A 15,784-nucleotide genomic window follows, 5' to 3' on the forward strand; every position below is an offset into this window, starting at 1 on the left:
TTTCTCTCTCCCGCAAAATCCTTTGCTCAGGTCAAACATCACAGATTATAGTGAGGGGAAAAGAAGTTGAAAGACAGATTGCGAGGAGGTCTCTTTGTGCTTCACAGGCTGCAGAAGCACTGCCCCTTCCATGCAGAAAATTCAACAAAACCTGCACCCCTCCAGACGGTGATGTAATCTCTTACGGTTCTGATCTGAACATCATAACCAAGGACAGAGAGCCAGTGCTGCGTTATGTAAGAGCGGGCGCACACACACACACACACAGGGAGGGAAGGAAGGTGTGTGTGTGTGTGAACTGGCCAATCATTTAAAACAAAGAGGAGGACAGACAGATGCAATAAGAGTGAGCTGAAATGCACTCAGAGCCACTTTGAAATACTCAAAGCTGCTTTAGGGAGCCACATTAAAGTTAAAATAAAAATGTCACATGGGAGGTTTGCTTTCTCTAATCAAACTGTCTCATACTAATGAAATCAGATTTAATTGTACCTCAGAGAGCGAAGCTGATGCCTCGTTATCCGAGTCCTGAGCACAGAGTACCGCCACAGACATACAGATTAGAGATTATAGGAAGCAATCAAGCAAAAAGATCAATCCATACCCACCAACAACACCACCACAACCACCCGTTCCCCCGGATTATAAACCATGCCTGTGTTCTGTGTTCATTTTCCAGTTTGTAATTACTCTCAGCTCAGAGTCATGTAGAGATGCTGCAGAGAAACACAACAGTGGTGCAATCAGGAACGTGGACTCTGTTTACCATAATTAAGGTGGCTAATGTAGTCACAGCTCATCAGCAGGCTCTTTACAGCAGAACTGTGAACGTAGTATCTGATGCCGGTGCATGACGTGAATCTTCAAAAAAAAAAAAATCATGATTGTGGCTCTAAAAGGGCTCAGGTTCATATTTCTTTATCATGCCTGATACGCTTAGACAAAACTTTTATGTAAACACAGAGATTTGTGCAGTTTTGCTAATAATGGTCAGTATATGGAGACCAACCATTTATCAGGCTCTAAAATACAATCCTTTGCATGCTTATTATTATTAATAGCTTACATAACTGGTTTGAATTAGCCACTATGGAGGTGTGGACTCAAGTCACACACTCCTGTCTGAAATGTAGTGTAGAAATATAAAATAGCACAGAGTGGAAATGCTCAAGTTAAAACTGTATCTACGCACAGCACTTTAGCTCATGTGGTTTGTTATATTCCACCACTGAAAACTTCCTGCATCTGTCTTCTGAATCAGGAACATGTTGCAGTGAAGCTGAAGAGGCAGCGCTGGCACACCCCAGCACAAGCTCCTTACACGACAGCTCTCGCCTTCTTGCCCCCACTGTAAATCTTCAGCCTCTTGACGGATGCTATAAGCTTATGGTCACACTCCAGATGTCAAAGGCGCACACAAACGATTACACTGACAAACAGGCCGTCCTCAAATCCAGTCTATTTTGGTACGCTGGTGTGGGTGGATTCGGTTGCGCGGCATCACACCTGGAGCACAGCAGGCTTCAGGCTGCAGAGGCTGAACTGGGTGAACACACTGCGATGATTTCACATAAAATAGTGATTAAGGAATTCAGAGGGTTAATTGCCGGCTACAAATATGGCTGCCCTCCTCCTCAACTGTCCTCAGCAGGCACTCTGTCAGTTGAAGTTGCATGGTATGGGCTCTCATGGGCATGCCACTGAATGAATGAAACTGCAGCACAGAAGGGAAAAAGCAGGGGAGTGTGAGTGTGTGCAAAGCCCCCAGGTCCATGCACTCTACTTGGTATCAACTATCCTGCTTTCTAACAGCCAAGAGGGCAAAAAGGCATCATGCCAGATCAGCTGCACCACTGCTCCTGACTAATATCGTTGTAAATTTTAAAAAAAAGGGTGTGTTTTTTCCCCACACAGGCCTTCATGTGTTATAAACTAAAGCTGTGTATAAACTGTGAATTCATATGCAAGTACCAAGATGGACAAAATGAACAGCCTGCTATCAAGAGGCTACTTCACCAACACTGCTGCTGTCTTAAGAAAAAAAAAAAAAAAGAACTGGAGGATGTGATTTTACTACCAAGCCACAGTGAAAACAGATCAGTCACATCCACTCCGTATGGGCGTTCAGTCCTCCGACGCACAAAGACACGCCTACACAATACACACATTCAGTATGAGCAAAGGAACAGCAACAGTTTCCAACAGGATTTGGACTAGATCCACAAATCTGGAATCTGCTGTGCACATACAACACTGTTATTTATATTTTAAACATATTTTTGCATGCACATTACAAAGACACCTGACTCTCGACATCTGTTTGTTTAAGGAGGATCTCTGTGAATTCAGAGTGATGCTGAGGGGTTTAAAGGACCCTGACTGAAGAATCACCTTATTATATGAAACAGAGCATCTTTGATAAAGCTCGTACTGTATGTGTGCACCCGTCAGAGGCTCTGTTAATATGTCTGAGCGGGGTTGTTGTAACTGATGGACACAACCATCCCTCTGCGTCAAGTGCACTGCTCACTGCGGTCATACGAAACACAGGCTTCATTTGTTGCAACGCCGTCGACTAATCACGCTGCTGAGGGATCACAGACCGAGCCTCGGTGGGGGGAACCGCCGATAATGATCGAAGCGGCTGCGGCGGGAGGATCATGAAGCGGCTTCTCCACACCTGACGGAAAACAATGCATCCGTGCACGGAGCGCGGCGCGCAGCCTCTTTATCAGCCGCTCATTAGGCAGAAATAAGCTCATGATGGTGCAGCAATGCAAAAGCAAATTGGCATTAATATGCTCCATAAAACCAGACCGTGCACCATTCTCCAACCCATCAACCCGCCCATCCTCTTATTCTCCTCCATCAGCCTCCAAATCCCTTTGAAGGCGCAAAATAACACAGAAAACGTCAAACTGCGCTCGGATTTGTGGGAATAATCTCGGTCACCCGCTCTGAAGAGACCGTTATTGCTTTACAAATCGCAAACAGGTGAGAGGCCAGAGGAAAAATAGACACTGCTATTGTGTCGCGCACCACAGAGAAGCCATTGCAAGTAGGTTAAACCGCTCAGGTTGGCGCAGACGCAAATGTCTCCAAAGAAAATACACAAAAACGCGCAAATGTCAGCGGCTGATTGAGCGTACCTTTGCTCTCTTGTCCCTCATCCTGAGTCTCCTCTGCGTTGGACTCCATGGCCGGCTTTGTCCCATCCATTATTTTAGAGGAATATAGTCTCCTTGTGGCACTTGTACCTTACAGTATGAGGATGGTGGAGGCTGTCCGGGTGACTTGATGCTCTCGCTATCTCTCTCTCTCTCTCTCTCTCTCTCTCTCTCTCTCTCTCTCTCTCTCTCTCGTACACACCCTCCCTCTCTCCCTCCCTCTCTCTCTCCCTCTCTCTTTCTCCCTATTAAAGCTTAGCACTGTCTCTCTGTGTATATTAACAATCCAGTTTCAAGATGCAAAGGCCCTGTCAGATTGGATTTATTTCGCACATGCGGATTAGCCACCCCCAAATGATGCCAGATAAAGCTTTTGGGTCCCTAAAATCACCCTTAACTGTGCAGACAATTGCACTGATGGTGTAATATACTTCTTAAATATCTCTCTCCATGATACACTGTTTGTCTTCTATGATTGTCTTCATAGGATCTATTCTTCCCTCATTCACTCGAAACCTGCCACTTCATTTCATCACTGGTTCCCCGTGTCTGTGGTTTACCACTGATTCTTTTTTTAAATTCTTTGCCTCAAGCAGAGGAGGATATAAGGACAAAATGTGCAGGAGATGTAAATATGCAAACTCATGGGTAACCATGCATGCATGAACACACACACACACACACAAAACCACATACACAACCACACACACTCACCGCCCCCTCTCCATCTGGTGAGTTGAGAGAGAGAAAGATAGAGAGTCAGGGAGAGAAGGAGGGAGAGGAAGATAGGGAAAAAGAGCGAAAGAAGAAGATCCAGTGTGCTATAGTGTGTGTAGGATAAAAGTGAGAATGTGGGTGAGAACCCGGGAAAGAACTCATTGTGGTTTTCTCCCACTTCAAACTGGCCTGCACTTAAATCTCAGTCTGAGAATGAAAGAAAAAGGATCAACACCCATCATAGTTAATTTAACACTTTAAGACACTTTAATCAGCCAATCAGTGATAGTTAACAGCCGACAAATGTGGGTTTGTGCTGTTGGATGATGTTTAGGCCACAACAGGCCTGTGAGCATGTTGCAGCAAGATCCAACACTCATGTCCCATGATGTTAAGATACTGACATCATTGGAAAAAAGACAAACACATGTTCAAAGACTTGTGTGTTTCATAATGGTTATGTTTGCATTTGTTGTTATTGCACAGCTATTTCTGCTTACATATTCTTTTCTTGGTTGTGGAAAAACAGCTTCACTTAAACTGATTTGAGCTTTGATTGGATCAAATTTGACCAATCAGAGCTTCTTAACTGCTAAACAGCCATGTGTCAGGCTTTACTTAAGAAGGGGCCCTTTGTTTGCCTCCGAGGGTGCTGATTGGCTGAGCCCAGGATCCCACAGTCCAATGAGAAATCAACCAAGGTGAGACCCCGAATCCCTGAGAAATGGTTCAAAGTGGGTGTGGTGTGTTCATCCAGAGAAGGGGGGCTGCGGTTTCCATCATTCACCCCATTTTCTAATAATAAACATATCCTCAAACAATGGGACGCCATCTGTCCTGAATCCTCTTAAATAAGGTTTTAATTCAGGCCCACGTGGCCTTGTTTCAGACAAAGCTCAGCCTGCACAGCAGTCTAGGAAATCCCAAACCCCCGACCCCCACCCCCCACACACTGCAGACAGAGGTGACCCCACCAGCCCCTGATGTTTTTGTCCAACAAAACATCAGACACCAGAACAGCTAACATGACATATATGACATTTAGAGGATCCATTTACCCCGAGGGCTGAAATTAACACCCACTCTGCACCATATGCTGGTGAATCAAAGAGGGTCACCCATCACACTGACTTTCTGACATTTGAATGTGTCTCTGATACCGAGCCAGGAGGAAACCTGATCCACTGCATCAATGAATAACCAAGTTTTAAGCCAACACAAAATCTGTCTCAGTGAGCAGCACCGTTATAGCTGTAACTCACATGAGTCTCTGAGCCCGGCAGTATCAGTGTGAGGCTATGGTTTTATAATAATAAATAACATGTTTACTGAATGAATTCTTTGGACTTGTTCGTCCAGTTAACTGCATGCAAAAAAATCTAAATTGTCAGTTATCAGGCTTGAGGGGTGAGTTTCAAGTCCCATTTTTCTCCCAGAATGCCCATAATCCCTTGCTGGGTCACACAGATTAAGGACTTGTCCAGAAGATGAGATACAGTGCTCCCTGGCACTGTTCACCATCACCCTGTCACACACACACACACACATGCACACGCTCACAAACGCATGGTGCTTGGACTCCGGCCCAAACCTCTAACTAATGCCGAGTTCCAGAGGCGTCAGAAAGTCCGTACCAAGAAAAATGCCACAAAACGACTTTTCAAGCTGGAATTCTGAGGAGGATTTTTCCCCAAATTCTTTTACCTCACATCGCAGCCAAACTGCCATTGTTTGTGTGTGGTCCTCAGCATCTGCCAGTAATTTCACCAGTGCAAAGAGTCTCCGCCGGACTTTCTGACTAACAGCTCATCTGTGGGAAGTGCTGTGCAGCATTACCGCAGCACAAAGCTGCACTACACTCCGCTGCACTGTACCAGAGCTCTGCACTTTTATGTATACACACCCATATCTACCTGTCTGTCGCATTTATGTGCATCACATCTCCCTCTGGACACTGATAACCATAGGTAGCTCTGTAAAGCCCCTCACTTCAAAGAAATGTAAACTGTGTGTGTTTGGGGGTGGGAGTCATGTGGATTCATATATAATCCCCTGCGGCCATATGACTACTCCTGTGTGGAGTGTATTATTCATAAATGAGTAACAACAGAGTGAGGTTTAGATGAGACAAAGGACATCAGAGATAAATCCATGCACACAGCCTGGAGTTTGAACCTTAAACAGTGTTTATGTTTATGTGAGAGTGTGTGTGTGTAAATGTCAGTCAGTGTTTTATATTCAAACTTTCTCATTTCTTTGGATCAGCGCTGACCCATGCGCCGGCTGATTTTGCTGAATCATGTATCATCATGGTCAATTTGAAGGAATTGCTGGGCTTCAGAAAGAGCTCACAGAGCCCCGTGCTCCTGCTCAGCTCCTAAAAAACTTTGTCTGCCTCCACAACTCTGGGCTTCCATTAAAGGGAGAGTCTGTTCAATGCCTGTCCTCCCTCATTACTGTGAGACAGAGAAGAGAAAGTGGAGCCCAAATGGGGTCGTCCCAGAGTAATGAGGACACTGCAACTCCTTCATGTCATCAGATGTGGAGTTAATGTGAGAGAAAAAGCAGCAGAAGAAGCAAAGGAGGACACAACAGTCTGTGGACACCTCTGCAAAGACACGTCCTAATTGGCTTTGAATTGATTTCAAACTTCAGTTAAAAAGATTTCCACAACAAGCTGAGACTCTCATGATGGTCACATCCTCAACATCAGAGCAGTCTGATCTCAGAGTGATAAAGGCTCTGCTGTTGCCATGGAGACACGTAACACCGCCAGTAGGCTGCACTGATTCAGATCTTTGAGCGACGTTATAAGTTCCAAGAAAACTTACTCACGTGGCCTCGTAACAGCTTGAATGCGCCAAGAGCCAGATAACAAAAACCAAGTTAATAAGATAGCCACGAAGAGGGACGGGCTGAAAGAGAGCTTATCAATGCACCGTCTGTAAAATGATTTCTACTCCCACGACCAGCCCTGCTGAAGACGATGGTTGTTGACATGCAGCCAGTGCGTTTCAGGCTTTCTGTGTTGCTGCCTGAAAACATCAGAGGGAGAGTCATCTCGGACATTTAAAGTGGGCTGTAAATAAGTGAGCTGTCTCCTGTGAATGAAGTCTTCTGAGTTTTAATCGAAATCAGACTGCTGGCACAGCAATAAGGAGCTTCAATGTTAAATTTAATGTCAGTACTAGGCCAGGCATCATTATCTTAAACCCTGCCTTGCAGATGCTGCACCAGCATCTCTTCGATGCACTGCTATGATATTTTGTTCAGACATTCATGGTCTGTGATGCTCAGCCTCTCTGCAGGGGTCAGATTGACCATTTAACTGCCATTTAAATGCTTTTATGGAGCACTGACACCGACTCTCAGGCTTTGAGCTCTGATCCCAGGGGTTGACATCACCATGACCTGCAGTATCTGTTGTCCCGCGCCTTGGGAAATCACCGCTGTGCTGCCCAAAGCTATTTGTGTCAGTCTCTGTCTAATATGGGGTTCTAAGTCATCAAGACGGAGATGACTCTGCTTCAGAATCATGGGACTCGAGGAACTGAAGATGCAACTTCATGTTTTCTGCTATTTTTTAACGACAAATTTCTCCTGTGTGAAAACAGCTGAGGCCTCCGTCTCATCACAGCTTTCCCCAGCTTGTCTGTCTCGCCCTGTATGTTTCTGCCTGTTTGTGTATTGATTTATCAGCTTCCATGCAAGTGTTTTCTCAGTGATGCTGGAAACAGGCCGCCACTTTAGCAAACATAAACATACAAAGACGCTGGTATACACAGCTCACGCACACACAGAAACAAGCAGAGTGTCTCAGCGACGGCTTTATGAGCCTCCCGCTGTCGCTTTAGTCTAATCCTTGTTATTTTAATGGGCTTCTGGCTTCCTCTAAAAGGGAAACCTTTGGCAGAGAGCAACACTGAAGCGCTGCACTTTGTATTGTCTTGTCTCTCACCTGAGAAGTTCCTCTGATTTCTCTGCAGAGGATGTGTGTCTGTAAGTGTGTGCGTGTATTTGTGCATTTGCGCGTCTGTGTGTGTGTGTGTGTGTGTGTGCGTTTGAGTCCAGATCTGGGCTCTTAATCTGTAGTGGTGATGATGACCCAGTTTTGCCCCACCCACCCCCCACCCTCCCACACTCCCACCCTGCCCACAGCCGTCGGTCGCCAAGGAGACGCTTCCCTCTCATCCCTGAACGGAACCATCGGATGCTGACAGAGGTTAATCCACCTCGAACCCACACACACACTGAATCTAAAGATACCAGCATCACTGTGAACACCTCTGCTGAATATTCTGTAATTCAGGTCCGTAGTATTGTCATTTGGAGTTTTAAAGGAATATTCCAAACAAACGTAGAATAGGATTTATCTGTTTCCTTATCTAAGCTTCTATTTCTCCCAATATCTTCCTCCAACTGACGATTAAAACAGAAAGCAGGCACATGGGGAACGCTGATGCAAATTCATGCAAATGAATCCCAACATGCCTCGTTATCGTCTGCGCTGCCTGAAACACCTGCACTTTTGTGTGCAGTGAATTTGCATGCGATTGCAAAGTTTCTCTTTAATGTGTAATGATTTTAGCAAATGTTTAGCACAAGAAGACGGCAAAGGTTCTGTTTTGGCCTTTTATCTCTGTCTCCCTCTCTAACACACTCACACACATACACCCACATGCACATACACAAATCCTAACGCCTGACTCAACGCCCACCCTCTGCTTGAACCACATTCAAAGATCAAACCAAAGTGAGAGAGCATCCCTGATATATCTTGCCTTATTTTCAATATCTGACTCCTGTCAGTACTGATGGCTAAACCTACACACACCTCCACACAAACACGCCTACACACCCATCCCCCCACCCCCCCACCCCCCCCCCCGCCTCCGTCCAGCAATTTATCTGACGAGCTGCTAATCCCGCTGGCCCAGATTTGGTCCGCAGTCTGCTCCACACGATGTTACGTTGTCATCGTCATCCCAACAACTGCACACACACCTGACCCCAACGCCAAACACACACACACATATATGCACCCCCACCCCACTCCACAGCTGCCTGTGTGCATCATGTGACCTCTGCAACAGTCATGTGACTCAGGAGCTGCTGCACCTGTGACCTACTGTACTGAACTGCAGCACAAGCCGGCAGCAGTGTGGGATAAGTGCTGCTTCCATCTACAGTATACAAGCACACCATGAGTCACTGTGTGGAGGAAATGCAAAGCAGGGTGGGCTCATCATTATCATCATCATCATCATCACTGCAGAGGTGGTAGAGCAGCAGGAGGAGGTGAGAGAGACTGACAATCTCCTGCTGTCTGTGGGTCATATATATATTTATGTATTGTCTATTTTTCGCCCGTGTGGGCTTGTGCGATAAGATGCATGAATGTCTGCATGTGCCGGGAATTTGAGATGACGCCCGCCTCAGAGCCTTGTGCATCGCTGCGTCACCATGGCAACAGGTCCTCTCGACGACGACTGATTCCGACACACCAGAGTAGCCGCTAGGCTGAGCTTAAAATGCTCACATGCAGGACGAGGAAAAGTGGATCGCAGCCTAAACATGAGAGCAAAGATGAGGTTGGGAGGCGGGTGTATGGAAAAAATAGATGTATATTAGAAAAAAGGCAAAAGAAGAATGTTTTGTCTCTTCTACAGGCTTTAGTCAGGGTCAATGATACAAGAGCACAACTCAAATACACTAAAGAATGCCTTTCAATCATTAAGAAACCACCATATTAAAAGTAAAAACAATAGAATCAATAGCAAAATCAATAATACATAGAAAAACAGCCATTCTCATGAAACAAATACAAATAATAAAAGGTTATTTCTTAGTGTTTAAGGCCAAATAATGATTTTGCCTAGAGGAAACTGCCTGGACCTCAGGTTGTATGTTTCTGTGAGATAGTTTGGTACCCTAAAAGAGATCAGTGAAAAACACAAAATCGATTCTGAGACTGACAGGAAGATGAAGTACAGATGCTGGAGAAGTTGGAGATGAGAGAACAACTTTGACTCGGGCAGGAAAACAAAGGATGTTGCAGTGAAACTACAAAAAAAGCAAGGGTGATTAATGTTGGAAAAATTCTTCAACTGTGAAAGCTGTGGCTGAACAGCACTCCACGCAGAGGCAGACCAATGGTTTGCAGTTGCAAACACTCCAGAGAAAACCAAAAAAGCTCCAGGCTTTCTAGTGTGTTAACTCTTATATCACAAGCAGTAGTTTACTAACTAGCCCAGCTACTACGTCACCGAGCTTTTAGAGCAACATATTTCACAAAGAGGAACTTTGCTGTGCCACCGGACTTTTAGCCTCATGTCTTTCTGCGTCTCTTGCTGTCTTTTAGGTCCGTTTGCCGTTTTCCTTTGTCTGTGGTGGCCTCTTCTGTCTGCCTGCCCCTTACCAGCTATTTGATTCATACACTGTTTGAAGCATTTAAGGTTCAATATAACCTTTAACATAGTACTGTTTGTGCAACATTTGAGTATCAGCAGCTCTTGTCCTAAAAACTTGCAAAATTAATATATATACACAGATTTAAAAACCTAGTAATTATAGTTTGTATTCAGCTATCCCCAGACAATTATTCTGATAGTTTGTCTGCAGTTTAAGTGCTGGTATACTGTTATTGTAATCAGGTCAGTGGATCGTTCCTCTCTCTCCCTTTTTTCCCAGCTGAGTGATCATTTATTCCTTCAGAGTAAAACAATCCCGCAGCCTTTGAAGTCTGTCTGCTTGACGGCTGCTACACTCAGTATCCATTCTGCAGATCGTCGCGTAGCAAATCCACAGGAGAGGATGCAAGAGGATATGAATTTCCACATGCAGGCGAGCAGAGACGAACTGCAGCAGAAAGAGAGCACAAAGAGCGAATTCATGAAGGGGGGACGTGTGGGAGGAGGAGGGGAGAGAAGAGGGAAGGGAGGGAAATGGAAAGAATAATGATGAAGACAATAAGCGGGGAGATGATGAGAGAAGCAGATGCAGATGAAAGATGGGATGATGCTGCTGACAATGATGAGACAAAAGCAGCAGTTTGGGGGAATAACAGGCAAAACGGCGGAGCTGAAACAGGAGAAGTTCATGATGGCTTCCTGCAGAAAAATGGCTCCGGTTCTCCATCGCAGTAAATCATGTCACTTGGCTACATCCTGTCTGTTCTCAACCTCTCACCGGCCTGAAGGCGATAAACAGCCCTGCTGCCTTATTGGAAACAGATGTTACGAATGGCAGAGAGAGAGAGGGAGAGATGTAGAGGAGGAGGGTCGGGAGAAAAGTATCAGATAGAGACAGAAATGCTTGAAAAAGTTGGCAGCTCTGCATCAGTGGCCTAATGAGATCAAAATGGAAGCTACTGGTTTCAGGTCAGCCTTCAGTTAAACAGAGCTGAACCTCTGACGAGACAGGTTACATCTTCCCAAACAAACTGGAAACCAATGGTGTGATCGCGTCTATAGTCTGTTTTCTATTATCTCAGCCATCATAGAGAAGTTTGATACAGTTCAAACTGGTCATTTACAAGTAAACAAGTCACATGAAAGTCACGCGGCTTGAGTGGAAAGAGCTTTTTCAGATTTCTAGATTTGGACTTTTCATGTGTGAACAACTGTTGTTATCTATGTCAACATCTATCTCTGTGCACCCATGAATTTACATGTGTACTATAAACAAGCGTCTGAGTGTAACCTTGGGTTTTTATGTCCTTTCCTGAAGGACCGTATGTCCTCGGAGTCCTTGGAGGTCTACCCAGGTTCACATGGCATTGCTCTGAGTGCATCAATTTCTACACAACAGCAATTGTCTTCCGTGTTTTCAAGCTTTTCCAGCCTGTTTAATCCACGGTGAGTGAGCGGATCACTCCTTCTTAATCCAATCAACATCAACTCTCACATGAGGACCTGACATGAGGAGGATGAGACAAGTCTTTATGCTGAACTGCAGTCAGTTAGTCCACATTTTACCTTGCAACAGGAGACGTGTGCCTGATAATATCCTAATATACTGACCATTAAAACTGTTTTGCTCTCTGCTCAGGAGCGTCACTATGGGGCTGGACTTTTGTTCATGTAAAAGTAAAATATTTTAAAAGGTCTAACACCTTAATAATTGGGAAAAACTCTTCATTGCTTGTCAAGATCTTGCTCTCCTCTTAATCTTGAAAAGCTTTAAACCTTGCCATGTGCAGTGACATGCAACACACCCTCACACACGGAGAAATCACACACACACACACACTGCACAGAGCTGTGTGCATTCTATTTTCCACACACACACAGAAACCTGGTATGGCCTGGCATCAGTCATTATGAAAAGAGCCAACACACAGAGGTGCTCTGCACACACATGCAGCGAGATATAAACAAATGCATGCAACTGATCCATGATGCCAAACATTTGCCACAACGTTTTCAACTACTTTTTCCCCTCTCACGTTCTTTCTTTTTGCAAAATGATGCGATAAATACAGGGTGACGCGGTTAAAGTTAACAGACTCAGGAGGTTTTACACTGTTAGTTTGAGCCTTTAAACTGATTAGCAGACTTGGTGAATTGGAGTCAACCGCACCGACAGTCTCTCTGCATCACACGGAGCGCACACAAGCAGAAAGGACAGCGTCCAACCGAGAGGACACAAACAAAAAGAGACGCGCATCTTAAAGTTTCAATGCAGCAGAGGAAAATGCAGAGGACAGTTCACCTACCCATTTTTCAGCTCCTGTGGAAACTGGCCCTGAGACAAGAAGCGGTAAAACTCCCAGATGATGTCCACAGGTTGTTTGAAGGGGGGCAGGCTGCAAACAACTGGACGTCCCGTTTAGAAAAGCGGGGGTGGGGGGGTGGTTTGACGTCACGGCCGGGGCTAGACATGAATCCCTTATCTATTCTCTGCGCGACATGAAATATAGAAAGTACAACAGTGCAATAACACTTAATATCTGTATTCAGAGGCTTTGCTAAGCACAGCAATTTCCCAGATAAACTTCTGCGACGGACAGTGACTGTTCACAAAGTTCTAATATTTCTTTTTAAAAAACTTTTCTGCAGAATGAGAGCTTTTATTTTGATATCTTTAATACGCTGTGCTGATATTTATGTAATACTTGTGTGATTTTATTTTATTGTAATGTAGTTTTTTGTTTGTTTTTCTTGCTGTATTGGTATTTTTATGCAAGTAAAGGATTTAGGTGACATCAGAGAACATACAGCACAAAACTAGGAAAACATTGTTTCCTGGCATCATTTTCCAAAAGCATCTGCCAAACTGAAATTTCCAAATCCAAAAATAACATGTGACCTAAGATGAAAATGCCATGTGGGTCCCTGTTACAGTGTTTGCACTCACGTCTCCTTGTTCATCCTCACACATGACACCGTGGACAAGAAAAGCTTAACTTTCTGTGAATTGAGAAATAATTTTGCACAATGCAGCACAGCCAAGTGAAGTGCTGAATGAGATATATTTAGAAAAGGCATATAAATGTTTAATTAATTTAAAATACAATGCTGGCCCAGTTTCTGGATCGAGAAATGTTCTGCCAAAAAGCTCAATAGCAGTTATGTAATCCAGAGCCCACTACACAGAGAGGTAACTAAGAATTCACCACAGACAAAGCAGGTTTTATACAGACATTTAACACTTTATTATAATCAGAATTTATATGAACATACACACTCTTCAGTCAGTAAAAAAAAAAAACAAACGGGTGCACAAGATAAAAGAGAATCGTCAACAGAGCCTGAGTCAGAGAGGGACAGTTTAGAACTAACAACAACAAATCACTGTGTATGCTGAGACGTGGAATATTAGAAGCAGCCATGCAGGGACGCTTCTGAATAGGAACAGAGGGGAGGGCTGAAAAATTCTGTGGTTAAACTAAGTTGACAGGCATAAGAGGAGCTACTGCAGCATGAAACATCATCAAGCTACAGAGTAAACAGAAACAGATTAGGAGGAGACACGCAGGCACATGTTTGAATATATTTACATCACGTACGGAGGCGGTTTTACTGTACCACTGACCCTTAGAAGACACTTATTTTGAGGTTTTTGCATGAATCTCCTCCAAATCAGTTTACAGCTACTATAGTTTCAGTGGGATAACAGGCCAGTACTTGGGCTGCTTGAGATCACAGTTTCTGTCAAATGTGAGCTGCATTGCTGCCTCCATGGCCAGGATCTTGGCCGCATCCTTGCCATACAACTTCTTCATCTCTGCCCCGCGTCTCTCACCAGGCCGGTCGGAGGGAGGAGCCACGGTGCTTCGCCAGGAGACGCTGTGCAGGTCCTGGTCGGCGGGCACGTAGCTGTCCTGCTGCTCAGCCTCCATCTGCTGCTGCTGCTTCTCTGGAGGAACAGGAAAACAGATTATTTTTAGACACACACAGTCACAGTCACTTGACCTTAACTAAAACTATTATATCAGAATACAATCTTCACTCGGCAAAGCCAAGTGATGGAGATGAAAGAAGTTAATGTCAAACAGTTTTGAATTTCTTTACATGGTGGCCCTCTCAGCACCTACAGCCCTGTCCTCTTACTCAGCTCCTCTCTGTGTCTCTCCGTCTGGGCAAAGTACTGCCGCAGCTCCTCGCTGATCTCCATGTTGCTGACATCACACTCGATCTCGCTATCCGAGCTGCTCTCCTCGTCCAGGTTGTTGCTGTTGCTCTCTCCGACATGCCAGTCTGCATAGCGCTGGTGGCCGCTGGGATCCTGCTCCTGGTAGCAGCCGGGGCCGTAGGCAGCCTCCAGGGCCTTTCGGTAGGCACGCCTGTGTCTCTGGTGCCAGGCCATAGCCTGCTGGTAGTGCTGCCAGTAGCGGCTGTACACCGGGCTGGAAAACCAGGACATCAGAGTGCTTATGTCCCCCTGCCAATGACAAAGATCGGTTGTTATGCTTAGTTTCATATTATTCAGGACTGTCATTCACAGTCTCACATTTTTCATAGTTTTTCATCAGTTTTAGATTCATTCTAAGCCACACTGAGCATTTTTGCACAAACTGTATATAAAAAGTCTAAATATGATTTAATGTACTGTCACTAGCACATGCTGCAGTCCAACTCTCTTATTTGAGACTGTGAGATGGGGGCATGTACCTAACAAACAGCTTTGGTGTATCGTTAGTTATATCCAAGCTTAGGACACCATTTACCATAATGCACTTACCATGTCCGGAGCTCCCCGCACCTGTGGATCTCCTGCAATTTACGGACAAGATTCAGACGCAGACACAGAGGAACCGGGCTGAGCAGCCAGCTGATCCCGTCTTCATCCGAGAACATGAACTACAGCCGTCCAAACACTGCCGCTGGTGAGTTAAGGACAACGGAGGCACATGCTGACATGTTGAAAACAAAAATGGATGTCACACTTTTCACCTAGCAACAAAATGTGCAACGCCGCACGACTGAACACACACAGACAGTGCGGTGTTTTTAAACGATGAATGTCTCTTATTAGGAAATATTTACCTCTGTGATGTCGGATGTTAGATTGTTTATCTTTTTTTTTTATAATTCCTACTTCCGCAGAGAAAACTTCCCAGCATCCCCTGGGCGGCAGTGCCCGGAGATTTGGCGCCACCCAGTGGACACTGTGCAAACATGCAAGTACGCCTGTAGAGTGATATTTCTCAGCAAATTGCCACACGTGAAGTATTTTTTAACTTGAAAATTGCAGTTCGCTTTTTTTTCCATATCACAGAGTCCCACAAGATTTTATAGTTAAAATATTTATTTATTATTATTTAGTGGGGGGTTCCCACTAAATAACTAAATAATTAGAATAGAATAGAATAGAATAGAATAGAATAGAATAGAATAGAATAGAATGCCTTTTATTGTCATTATACATCTTTTACATGTACATGACTTTTAGTACAG

At 44.7% G+C, this 15,784-nt stretch overlaps 2 protein-coding genes across 3 annotated transcripts in view; both read right to left on the reverse strand.

The window, feature by feature from the left end:
* The window catches only part of LOC121177828 (neuronal membrane glycoprotein M6-b-like), a 29,634-nt gene extending 16,924 nt beyond the window's left edge, over positions 1-12,710 (reverse strand). Inside the window, exon 1 of one of the 2 annotated variants that reach the window (XM_041032183.1) lies at positions 12,601-12,710. In XM_041032183.1, the coding sequence (XP_040888117.1) occupies positions 12,601-12,604 (4 nt within the window). In that variant the 5' untranslated portion in view covers positions 12,605-12,710. Of the gene's footprint in view, positions 1-3,149; positions 3,302-12,600 lie in introns of those variants that run through there. The other variant, XM_041032182.1, reaches the window with a different exon arrangement.
* Positions 12,711-13,558: 848 nt separating this feature from the next.
* On the reverse strand, positions 13,559-15,367 carry gemin8 (gem (nuclear organelle) associated protein 8). The gene is made up of 3 exons (XM_041032757.1): positions 15,069-15,367; positions 14,438-14,768; positions 13,559-14,243 (listed from the first exon to the last, which is right to left on the reverse strand). The coding sequence occupies exons 1-3, from the start codon at positions 15,069-15,071 to the stop codon at positions 13,981-13,983; spliced, it is 597 nt and encodes a 198-aa protein (XP_040888691.1). The 5' UTR covers positions 15,072-15,367; the 3' UTR covers positions 13,559-13,980.
* Positions 15,368-15,784: the final 417 nt, after the last annotated feature.

The sequence above is a fragment of the Toxotes jaculatrix genome, chromosome 24, assembly GCF_017976425.1.
Source record: "Toxotes jaculatrix isolate fToxJac2 chromosome 24, fToxJac2.pri, whole genome shotgun sequence".
NCBI classification, from domain to species: domain Eukaryota; kingdom Metazoa; phylum Chordata; class Actinopteri; family Toxotidae; genus Toxotes; species Toxotes jaculatrix.

Coding starts and splice junctions, on each gene's coding strand:
- gemin8 (XM_041032757.1), bottom strand. Junction 14,244..14,437: donor GAGACACAGAGAGGAGCTGA/GTAAGAGGACAG, acceptor CTGTTCCTCCAG/AGAAGCAGCAGCAGCAGATG.